The 13,135-nt window shown below is 35.7% G+C and overlaps 1 protein-coding gene across 3 annotated transcripts in view; it reads right to left on the bottom strand.

Moving 5' to 3' along the window:
- LOC140447610 (probable 3',5'-cyclic phosphodiesterase pde-5) overlaps positions 1-13,135 on the bottom strand; it is a 296,700-nt gene that overhangs the window by 97,492 nt on the left and 186,073 nt on the right. Inside the window, exon 1 of one of the 3 annotated variants that reach the window (XM_072540360.1) lies at positions 8,368-8,507. The exons of the other annotated variants lie outside the window; for them this stretch is intronic. Coding sequence (XP_072396461.1) covers positions 8,368-8,428 — 61 coding nt within the window. The 5' untranslated portion in view covers positions 8,429-8,507. Of the gene's footprint in view, positions 1-8,367; positions 8,508-13,135 lie in introns of those variants that run through there. 3 annotated transcript variants of the gene reach the window in all.

Raw genomic sequence — 13,135 nt, 5'->3', positions numbered from 1 at the left:
AACTCACTTAAGCATGGGTGTATGTTACCTGAAGTAAAATCTAATTAAAATATTAAACATCATATAATATTATCAACATCATGTACAATCTTTGGTAACACATTACATTTTAAAGGGTTTTCACCCAAATATTTTGGTGGCTCAGGCATGGTAACCTGTAAGTATAACCATTTTGTTTTTTTAACCTTAGTCAAAATTTTAAACCACGTTTGCTGTAATTAAATGGTTTATACTTATTTTAGGTATTTTAACCTGATGATGGAACAGTTGTTCCGAAAACGTTCGTGCTTTTAATGTTGCCCTTTTAAGGGTTTTTATAAAATAAAATATACCCACATACAAAGACTAACCTCTTTTTTTTTTATTTTTATGAATGTCCTCAATTCGAATTATTAAACATATTTTATATAAACAAATGCGAAATGTGTTACAAGTTCCTTTTAAACTTAATCTTTTTATGAATTGTAATATTTTAGGGATAATACCACACCTTCAAGAAATGTTCGTACGACCCTGGCAGTATGCAGAAGCGCATTAATTGAAATTTTGGACTAGTTTGTTATGTCAAGGATACAACAATAGGTTCGAGAATAATATCGCGGTAGTCTGTTGTATTTAGAAACCGTTCCAGATAAACGGGATTGGTTCTTCCACCAAGAGTGATGCCACCCCATACCATTATACTGCCGTCTTGCTGTCTATGAACCTGTGTAAATCCAACTGTGTACCAACAATAGAACCGGTTAAAATATGGAATTAGAAAGATGCAAATTAGTCTAATTACAGAAGACAGCTTCATCCCGAACGAGCTAAAAAAGATTAAAGAAAAAAAGAAACAGGACCAGAAGAACCTACCAAAGAACAAGAAGAATAGAATTCAAAATCTACGGAGACAAACTGTGACAGAAGAAATAAGAACAAAACTGAGAAGTCTCATCAAGAAAAAATCTCATAATGACATTAGAAAAGCCAAAGAAAACCACGGAAATGTATAGAAAATGCTATGAGCCAAGAAAAGAGTACTTACATCAAGAAATGACGCAAATAAAAGACGAGGATGGAATATTAAGCCATATTAAGAAAAATTGCACATACACATAGGCAAAATAAAAATATGTCAGATGAAATCACCGTAGAAATGGTCGAATAACAAATACGAAAGAATAACAGAAAGAAATGAATTTTTAGTAGAGGAAAATCATCTTAATCCAATGGAGGTTGCTAAAATAATACGTACCAAAAGGAAACAGAGCTCCAGGAGTACAGGACATCCATAATATTACACTTAAGGAATATCGGAAGAAAAAATAGTGCAACTTTTTTTAAATCTACAGATTTCGCCTAGAGAAAGCGCATTTTCCGAATAACTGGAAACGTGCAAAAATCATACCTCTACTAAAACCAAGGAAGGATAGAAGAAGACCTGAAAGCTGCAGACCAATATCCCTACTGGAAGTCTTGGAAAAATTCTAGAAACAATCATCTACAAGAGGCTGATAAAGCAGGCAAAAAGAAAAAGAGTGATCTAAAAAGATTAATTAGGATTCAGATCAGGAAGGAACTGTGAACTACAACTAACAAGAGTCGTCAGTGATGCCCAAATACGCTTCAACAGGCAACAGAAAACAGGAATGACCATACTCGATATAGAAAAGCCTACAACGCGGTTCTGAAAAAAGGCCTGTTCTACAAAATGGACAGAGCTAGATTACCTCACTATTTAGTTAATATTTGTGACTCATATTCAACTAATAGAACTTTTTAAGTTTCAACTGATCAAAAGATGTTCAGGATGAAAGAAGTCTGATGGAGAGGAGATGCTACACTGTTTTAAACTTACCTACCGACGCTAGAACCAACACAGCTTTATATGCAGACAAAAACGCAATTTATGCTACAGGAAAAGAAGACAGAAGAATAATACAAACGTTAGAAAACCACTTAGAAAAAATATCGGAATTTACGGACAAGTGGAAAATAAAAATCAAAACCGACAAAACACAATTTATCATCTTTGTACAAGAATAAATCCCACAATATGAGGAACCATTATCCCGTTTAAAAATTTAGTTAAATATCTAGGAGTACATTTAGACAGAAAACTCAACTTTATTAAGAATACACATTCAATCAAGGTAAAAGCTAACTTACCAAATAAAGTAATACAACTTTTTATTTTTAGAACCAGACCCCTAACGAAGGCCAAGAAGATCCAGTTATACCAGACCTAAGTTAGGGCTGTGATGATATACGCAGTGCCAGTATGGAGTTCGACATCCCAAATCAACTGAAGGAAACTACAGGTCATAGAAACGTCATGCTACCGACTCATAGATGGATCAACATGACAGGACAGAATTAAAAATGCAACCATCCAAAAAAGGCTCCAGTACACAATACTGAGGGAGTTGGCTGAGAACAGCACGAGGCACTTCTTCCAACAAGCTACAAGAAAACTCCTTAAGACCAGAGATATCCTCGACAGAAACATAATACAAAGAATGTATAGAGAAAAACACAAACTTATCGACCATCTGATTAGGGTCTAGCCAGGTGGTTGCTGTAGACAACCAAACAGGGAAGTAGGTACAATGCTGTTGGAAAACCAACTAATTTTTCACTACTCCAATTTAACCTAACGCCGCCTCTGTAGTGTGAATATCAAATATTATCTATTAGTAAAAAAGATCAGACGATAGTCAGCGTATTTGACACCTCTTCAGCATGAACATCTCTCGTTCCTTTGCCCTCTCTAGTAGCATATAAAGTCAGTCGCATTAAGTATTTCAAGTTGACAAGTCGCAACAGAAGTTGTTCTCTCTCCTCGTCTCTCTCTCTCTCTCTCTCTCTCTCTCTCTCTCTCTCTCTCTCTTTCCCGTGCCACACAAGAGCATATAAGTTAGTTTAGTGTTGTAAGTGTTTAAGTTGTAGAGTGTATACTTGTACATAAAACTTGTGGAAGTACAATAAACCGATAATAAAAAGTTTTAAGTGTATAATTTTCACCCCCACAAGAGGAAACAAACGAATTAGCAACCAACTAAATCCTGTAACAAAAATCGACAGGTCGCCACGAGGGTTTGGTGCGCTACGGGTATGGTGGAAATAACCTCATCATTTTCCTTTAGTTGCCTTATTATAAAGTACCTACAGAAGAAGATGTCCAGGAGTTATTAACAGAAAAATCAGGGCCCAAGAAGGATACATTTCCACACAGGCAGCGGTGCATTAGCGAGTCGCCAAAGAAGACTACAATATCTTTAAGCTGAAATTTTTTACATGATATCATATTTTATTAGGCAATAAACGTTTCTATGTTCATTTTTATTTTTATTTTATTAGCTCCCACTTCTCAAAGATCACGGCCTGCAGCGAAAACTATCGTATTATACAAGACGTATGTACTCGTAGACGGTACTAAAAAGACTTTCCCAGAGATACATGAAGCCTCTTAGTGTTAACTGCGTAGTTTGCAAAAAAACGACAATTTAAATATTTGCAGGAAGTTCCTACACCTTACCTCGCTACTTACGGGTTAAAAATGTTACAGTCTTCAATCGATTTTTAAAATTAATATTAAGCAAGAAAGACTTACGATGATAAAAAGTAAATAATTTTAAACCATAGATACGCCCAACGAATCAACTTGAGTTTGTCAAGTGAAAAATATATCAGCAGTACTTTACTCAGGAAAACAAAGAATATAAACAACCTAAACAAAGACAAAGTAGATACAGTAACACAAACCCGAGAAAAGTTAGGCCCCATATATATAAAAGAAAAAAGAAAATAGTAAAGAAATTAAATATAAAATGGATGATCGTAGAGTTTTCTTCTTCATGTACCATGTCTTTTCAAAACGTTGGCTACCATCATAGCTATCTTAATTTTATTTACTGCCATTCTAAATAGCATGTTTGTATCAACACCATATCAATCTCGCAAGTTCTTCAACCCTGAGGTTCTTCTTCGTCCTGGACTGCGTTTGCCTGCTATTTTTCCTTGCATGATATTTTGTAGCAACCTATATTTGGGACCTCTCATTACATGTCCGAAATACTCCAGCTTTCTCTGCTTGATGCTTTTTATGATCTCAGTAGTCTTGCTGAGACGTTCTAGTATCGTGGAGTTTCGAATCTTCTCCACCCAGGAAACTTTTAAAATTCTTCTAAAACACCACATTTCGAAAGCCTCAACGCGATTTAGATTGATTTTATTCATAGTCCAGGACTCAACACTATAAAGTAAGACCGAGAACACGTAGCAGCGAAGAAGGCGGATCATCAATAACAATTTTAGGTCTCTGCTACGTAACACCTTGGACATCCTTCTAAAAGCCGCTCTAGCTTACTCTATCCTAGATCTAATTTCGCCGTGACTTTCTGCGTTACAATTTAATTGCTGTCCAAAGTAAACGATTTTTATCAACTTGCTCAAGTTTGGTATTATTTACATATATAGACGGTTTTATACGCTGCTGTTTACTTATTACGAGTATTTTGGTTTTCCGTATGTTCAGATCCAGACCTGCCTCCCTACAACTTTCAACGACACTATCAAGTAGTGTTTGTAGATCTTCTTGACTAGAACCTAGGAGTACTGTATCGTCCGCATATCGAAAATTATTGATGACTTCGTAGAATGTACGAATGACTTCGTAGATGACTGATCTTAGAGTAGGTACTGAAAAGTCAAGAAAATGTTGACAAAAGAAATAAATACCATGTGTTAATAAATCCCTAAAGCTATCAGACGAGATATTAGGAAAAACAAGAGCAAGAAAATTATAAAAATTATATGGAAATAGCAACAATGAAATCTTTCAACTTATAGAGAAAAATGGAAATACAATCTCAGATAGACCAGGCATATTACATATTGAAGTTTCTATGGAATATCATAGTCAAAGTATCAAAGTTATTCCAGAGCTCGTCGAACAGCCAATACGAAAGTTGTATAATGTAGGATGAGATGATATAACAGATATATCACGGGAGGAATTTAATCATGTTGTCAAAAATATGAAAAATAAAAGAAATTCGGGAGATGGTGGTGTAATAAAACTAGGAGATCTGCTTCTGGTGTCACGAATTCAAACACTTTTTAATCTGTATCTGCATAATGAAAACATCACACATAAATGTAAAAAATCGATTATAATTCTCCATCATAAAAAAAGAGATAAATTAGATCATAAAATCTATGGGCCATTAGCTTTCTCAACCACCTATATAAGCTCTTTACTCGAACACAGGGAGACTTTCTGGGATAAAAACTCAATTTCTACCAGTCAGGAAAACAAGCAGGATTTTGATCAGGCCACGGAACAAATGACCATATGTAGTGTCTTAAAACTTTAGTCAAAAGAATGTGGTTTAGTCAGAAAAGACCACAATTATGCGAATATTATCGAAATATATACGAAAATGCAACAACTGTAAACCTTCATCGCCTGATAATTCGCAGCCTAAAAGTTCATAAACAATTTTAATAATATAAACCACTGTTTTTCCTATGGGTATTATGATGACTATATATATATATATATATATATATATATATATATATATATATATATATATATATATAAAACAACACACACACATGTCCAGTTTGATTCGATTTTAGTTACAGACGTTTGGCAACAGTGCCATATGTGTTATTCTAAGTTTAAAGCTGATTAAAAGCTGAATAAAAAAATTAATTTGTGATAAAATTAAATTGGCATTTTTCGTTGACTTAGTTTATTCGGGTGTTTTCTTGGCTTGATTGTGGGTTATTATGTTAAGAGTTTTCGGTGAGGTTAGGTCCTTAAAATCTCAACAGATGGTATTGACAGTGTTCCGAATGGAGCAAACATACGCGAGGGTTATGGGGCAAAACTACGAATGCGTATTTTTTCTCCATTATCATAAATTAATTTTGTTTCTACTAATTTCGGCATTAAATATTCAATTCTTCTTAATCTTGTTTTCTGTTTTCTAGAAACTGCAAAAGAAAATCAGAGCGCAAGCCTTTTACAGAAGCTATTTTGTGCGAAGCTCGTGAACTTATTAATAATGGCGTTTATATACGTTAGACCACAAAAGCTTTGGAATTTCATTAAGCGACACTACGGCATAGGTTAAAAAAAGGAAATGGTGTCCAGACTTTAGGCAGATTTGAAGCAGTTCTAACCAAGATCCAAGAAAACCAAATAGTTCAGCATTTCAAAGAACTCGACAAACGATTTTATGGAATGACGCTGAAGTCATTGCGTTTTTTAATTTACTTTTATTGCATAAGAAATCGTATTGAGTATTCATTTTCACATGTAAATAAGTTGTCTGATCGGAACTTCACTAGATCTTTCATGAAAAGAAACCGACTATTTTTACGAGTTCCACGAAAAAGAAGTATTGCTAGAACCGTGGGCTTCAATATAGTGCAACTAGTTCAATATTTTGTAATTTTGGAGAGCAATATAAAAAAAATATAATACACCTCCCAACCGTATCTATAACGTCGATGAAACGGGAATTTAGACAGTCCAAAACCATCTGCCCAAATATGCTGCCCCAGTTAAAAAGGAAGATGTAGCAAAAGCTCTAGCTGCCGAGCAAGGACAAACAATTACGGTTGTTTGCTGTATGAGTGCAACTGGCCATCATGTCCCTCCATGTTTCTTACTTGTTTGAAAACGGATGAATCTACTTCTAATCAAAGACGAGCCCACTGCCTGCGACATGGTTGTTACTGATAGTGGTTAATGCAGACTTCCATGTTTATTTAGAACCTGGAGCATTATAAATAACCTACAAGTCCAAGGGAGAACCCCGTTCTTCTAATTCTAGATAATCATGTATCGCACACAAGTCTTCAAACAGTAATATTTGCCAAAGATGATTTCATCCATTTATTAAGTCTGCCACCACATAGCAGCCATTAGATCCAGCCAGTCGATCGAGAATTTTTTTAAACCATTAAAAGCTTATTATGAGAGCGTCGCTGACAGCTAGACTAGTTCCCATCCAGAATAGGTTCCCTCCATTTACCGGCTGATCTTTTTTCCATAACATTTGCAAAAACTGCTTCTGTAGATATAGAAAGAGAGGGCTTTCGGTCCACAGGAATCTACCCACTAGATAAAAATATTTTTTCGGACGTAGATTTTATGACAGCTGAAGTAACAGAGCAAGATTTAGGTGAAGATTCAGACGATGAATATCATGTTTTTTTGACGAAAGTCATAATTTCTGTACCTGGTCCTTCAAATATTGAAAAAGAAAGTAAAGAGCCCCAGCCGTCATCAAAATCCGAACAGTCAGTATATTCAGATTCAGACATTATTCCTTTCCCAAAAATTAAGATAAAAAGGAAACGAACCAGGAAGAGTTTGAAGTCAACCCTACTAACATCGACACCTAATAAGGAGCGACTTTTAGAAGAACAAGAAGAAAAGAAGGAAGCCGAAAAAGAGAAGGAGAGGAAAGCATTACTGAAGAATCAAAATATAAAATTTTAAAGGGCTAAAGTTCGTGCTGCCAAAAGGAAAGTTTTCGACAAATCATCATCTGATGAATCAGTAGCACTCTCCTATCAAGAAAGTATTGATTCTTGTGACATTCATTTTTTCGATAACGATAAAGAGCTAGACATTGATCTTATATACTAAATACTTTACCTGATGACTTTGTCGTAGTAAAGGTTTTTGGAAAAAAATTATACAGATTATTTGTCGCCAATAACTGCCAAGTAAATGATGATTGTTATGAAGGCGTATTTTTTAAGCGACTGCCAACATTTCGTTTTCGTGAGATAACGGAAGATGTCTTTTTTCTAATGGACGATATTGTTTTAAAGCTACCAAAGCCAATAAAAACCAGCTCTTTCAGATTTTCAAATTCAGTAGGATTCTCTGACGACCTCGCCAAATTCAGTTCTCTTTTAGAATAACGTTTTGTATTTTACGTTTGGTTTTTTTCAATAAGGATAAGTTTCTTTTAAACGTCTACCATCTCTTTTATTTGGGGATTTATACATTTTAGTTTTGGGGCAAAAAAGGGGGTACGCACCTGCGTACTACTGCCCTATTTGTAGGTGCAAGAGTACACAAATAAAGATTTTTTACAAAATTTTTTTTCACTTAGTACTGAACTGGAAAACAATATGTAAGCTCTCCCGTAATAACATTGGAAAAGTTTTAAACTGTTATAATTTTTGAATACCACAGAAGATAACGAAACTGCGTGTTTTTGTCCCTAACTACTACATATATATTGTTAATTTAAGCATTTCCTTCAAAATTATTAGAAAATATAGAGTAATAGAAAAAATAGATAAACAAAAAATAGCCATTTAAAGACATCAAATATCTTTTAAACTTACTAGTGTTTTGATTCGATCTTCTAGCAGAAAAAATAATCCTTTGTAGAAAAACACTACACATTTCACATCAGTTCAGTGATAAACGTTCATACCCAACAAAATCTCAAAGCTTTCTATTGATAAAAATATAGATAAGGAACATGTCCGCGTGCCACCGTTTGCTTAGCATTTGGTAAATGAGATAGCAGCGTTAATTAATTAAAGCCATACCTAATTATATGGATTGAGCCAATAAAATCAAATTTATTAAAGTTAATATCTTTTATTTCCTGATTGCCTAAAGCTTCGTGATTGTCCAAACTTTTAATATATACCAGTTATTATTGTTTTGAGCGTATAACCTAATTGGAAACCCTGATTAATCCTCGTTTTGCACGATTCACTATAAAAGGAATAAAACTGAGATTATGTGGAAGTTAGTACAATTTAATAAAATTAATTTTTCATACTTCTTCGTATATGATTATATCTATTAAACATTAGATTTATCTACTGTAGCGCCTAATTCACTTTCTCCCTACTTTACGAAATTTTGCCAAATGTTTCGTTTCTTTTAAACTTTAATTTATTTTTGCTCCCAATTCTTTTATTCTATTATTCTAGATTTCTCTTGGTCTGTCTTTTGACTTATATCACTTTGTTGAATAACTTATTTTTATCGTTCCTTAATATAAATGCAAGCCATTAAAGCTGCTATATTCTAATTTTGATTATGATGTTGTTATTCCTTATGTACATAGTTATTCTTATAATATCTTAACTTCTCTGTCCATCCCACATTGTTTTCCCTACAGCATTTTTTAAGAGCTTAATTTATATTGCTGCTCCTTTACTTTTGTGTACTTTATCATTACATACTAAATACTTCAGTTACTTGTACATAAAGGTATAGCAATTTCTTAGTTATTCGTTAAGAAACTCTTCTACTAAATAATATTGTATTTCAGGTAGGCTTTTGTCATTTTACGGTACTTAAGGAAAGATATTGCAGATTTAAGTTGTAATAGATAGTTGTAACAGTTTCTAGAATGTGTTATTCTACTGAGACTTAAAAGAAACCGTATTGCTCTTTTTTTGTAATTTAAAAATAACATTAGATTGGCCAGCTGTACTAAAACCCCAAAAAGGAAGGTCATATCGAAGATGAGACTCGAACAAAGAAAAATATGTTATTTTGGAATATGCTAAATTAATTTCTTTCAAAACAGATCTTATTGCATAGCAGGCTGAGGCTAGTTTCTTACTTAACAAATCGATATGAAGGTACGATTTAAGGTTGCTGTCTATAAAAATACCAAGAAATTTTACAGAATCAACGATATTGATCTGGCTCTTATTAAGAAGCAAGTGTTGACAAGCTTGTTTATAGGATGATGCTACTGTCTTATCGACGATAAAAGAAAGTAAATTAGAGTTGGACCAGTTTTTTTTATTTTAAGTACGATCGAAAATATCCACCAGAACAACACAATGAAAGTAAAAATAAAAGAAGAACTAAGTGACCTTATTTAAACTGGTAATGGGAAAGGACAGGTGGATTCCCTCAGTCCTTTATTGTTCAGCCTGATCATGGATGAAAATAAATATAGATCAACATATAATAGACTACGTAGACAACCTAGAGTAACGATTAAACCTTACAGCAAATGATCAGACGTTATGGAAGCCGACTAAAAAGCTTAAGAAACCATACATCACTATCCCTCCCATTCATAAATCAAATGGCGAATGAGCCAGTTTCAACAAAGAAACAGCGCACGTCTTTGTTGAACATCTTACAAACGTATTTCAAACAAAGGTTATATCGGTAAAGTGGGTTTCTGAAATAAGTAGAACATCAATTTCATTCAGGTTTAAGAAAGTAATTACTTCCTGCTTACGGTTTAGCAGGCCCTTAGCGTTCCATGTGGCAATTCTAAATTTGTTTAAGAATTTCTTTGATTAATGACTTGTGTTAGTAAGTTTAATACGCGATCCTCCAGTGTGACAGAGAAAACTGACGCAAAGCAGTCCCTGCATCCGTGTGTAATGGGCAGAGTTTATCGACCACGTGAGCCTCTCATTGATCATTTAGTCAGGTTATTGTCATCATTAACCTGTATGCGTCCACTGCTAAACATAAGTCTCCCTCAGCTTTTTCTATATGTCTCTGTCCTGTGCGGCTTCCATCCAGTTATTGTTAACACGCTTTAGGTCGTCAGTCCATCTAGTTGGTGGGCGTTCTTTGTTCCGTATTGCTTTTTGTCTTGGTCTCCACTCAACTAAACGTTTTGTTTATCGGTTGTCTGATAGTATTTCAACGTGTCCTGCCCAATTACATTTTAGTGACGCGATTTTTTCGATGAAGTCACATAACACCCAACATCTGGCTCTCCATAACCCTCTGAGTCACTCGAATTTTAGTCACTACCTTTTTTTTGAGTGTTAATGTTTCCGTCCCATAAATGAGTATAGGTAACACACATTGGTCAAAGATTTTCCTTTTGTGGCATATGGGTAAATCCGATTTAAATACATACTTTAATTTACCAAACGCTGCCCAGCCTAACCATATGAGACGTGAGAACTCAAATGTCTGGTTATCTCTGCCCAACTAAATTTCATGTTCTACGTACTTATACGATGTAGTCTGCACAATATTCCTTCCATCAACAGCAATATTTCAATTTAGCACCAGATTAGTCACTATTTGCGTCTTGTTTATATTAATCTTTAGTCTGACCTCCAAGAAAGCGTGATATAATTTTTCAAACATTATTATTGCATCATCCATAGGATCGGCTATAAGGACGAAATCTGCAAATCCCAAATGACTATACGTGATCGATAAACCTCGCAAATTAGAAAGAGGTGCAGGGGCTGCTTTGGGTCAGTTTTCTCTACCGTACTGCAGGAACGGACTGATATTGCAACGATCAATCTATCTTGTATTAAATGACTATAGTTTAGTATTATACTATTTTGACTCATGAATTACGAGAACATGTTTTTGAACTCGTTTAGGAATGTTATTAGTTGTTGTTATATATTAGTTTTAGGTTCTGATTCATGATTGGTTTGATTTGCTGTAACGCTTGCATTTGTTCTATGATGGTTTGTAGATTGGTATTTATCTGATTTGTTTCATTACGTACATGTGAGTTGTTAAATGTTGTTCTCTGTAGCTGTTGGTTTCCTCTTTTTGGTATATTTCTGTTTGCTACTAGTTCCATGTAGACTAGACAGTCCTTATAGTTAGCAGGGTGATCTTGTTTGCATAGTGCACACTTAGCCGGAGCATTTCTAGAAATTTTACAAGATTTTGTATCATATTGTCTTCCACATTTGATGCATTGCTAAGCGTTTGTGCCCTCCAATTAAAGAACTGGCAGGACCCTGGTCTACCTGGCCTTTCAGCTATACGACTGTTAACGACTCCACTGCCCCTACGAGACCGACACCAAAATGAAGGTGCCACGCTACGTACACAAGGAACGAGATGGTGGGGCTCCACCTTCCCCGTAGTACCTGCGTTGCGATTACCTCGCCTACCCGTTATCCCACCCACGGGCGGATAGGCGACGCAGGCAGAGGAATTTCCACCTCGCATGTGAACAGATCGCCGCCGAGGATCTCTCCTCTACCACTCTTGAATCTCCTGACGGGTACGTGCCAAGGCACCAACACCACGCTTGACACAAGGCCAAGAGAGGTGTGTATGGGCCCAGCTCGTTCAACCTCGCCAGGTTCTCTTGGAATGAGAGTAAAGTGGTCCCACGAGAGTCTCGTCTCGGATACTAGGAGTGTGCGTTTCTACAAACCCGACACCTCAAGCAACGGCCCTCCACCTCTCAATTCCTACCCATTAGTCGCCTCTTACGGCAGACAGGGCCTTCTGTCTGTCGGTTTTGATGCAGTAGTACGGTTTAGTGCAGTATGTTTTACTATGTCCGTATACTTGACATCGCATGCATTGAATAATTGAGTTTCTCTTATTTGATGCCGAAACTACTTTTTTGTCGTGATATAAAAATTTTAGGTTAAATATGTCTTTGCTGTTACTGATGCTTTCAAGGTCTATGAAAAATAAAAAATAAGGGTTCGTTTAACTTATTAAACTGTTTATTCGGGCTGTTGGGCCGTTGTCTTCTGTTGAGATTTGTTCTCGACGTTTCGCCAACACTAGGGGTTGGCATCTTCTGGAGATGTTGATGCTTCGCTTGTAAGCAGAAACTGACGACGCGTTGTACTACGGAGGCAATATTTATAATTCCCACTCGCCTCCCCTCCACTGGTTTCGGCTTGAGGGGGCGTGTCGTTGTTTATAGTAGCTTTTCTATCTCCGTGTTTGGCGGGAAGGGCGTTTGTGGATTTTAATACTGGTATCCATGTTTTGTTGATTTTTAGTCCTTCTTCTATCCTATTGAAATTGTTTGGGTGCTTGTATATTTCCACCGCTTCCCGATATAACCGTGGGTAGTACTGTGAAGTTTTGTCCAGCATCTGTGTTTCTTCAAATAGTATTCGATGTTCTCCGCTTCCCAAAGCGTGTTCGGCAACGGCAGATTTGTCGATATGTCCTAAACGACAATGGCTTTTATGTTCATCTATCCTGGTGTTGGTGTGTCTTTTTGTGGTTCCCACATATACCATTCCACATGTGCATGGTATTCGGTATACTCCGGCCGTTGCTAATGGGTCGCGTTTGTCTTTTACCGATCTTAAACAATCCTTGATCTTCTTTGTAGGTCTGAAGATGGTCTTTATGTTGGCTTTCTTGAGTATTCGC

Source organism: Diabrotica undecimpunctata, chromosome 8, assembly GCF_040954645.1.
Source record: "Diabrotica undecimpunctata isolate CICGRU chromosome 8, icDiaUnde3, whole genome shotgun sequence".
Taxonomy (NCBI): Eukaryota; Metazoa; Arthropoda; class Insecta; order Coleoptera; family Chrysomelidae; genus Diabrotica; species Diabrotica undecimpunctata.
Note: the sequence above shows the minus strand (reverse complement) of the source record. Positions and strands in the feature narration are given on the sequence as shown.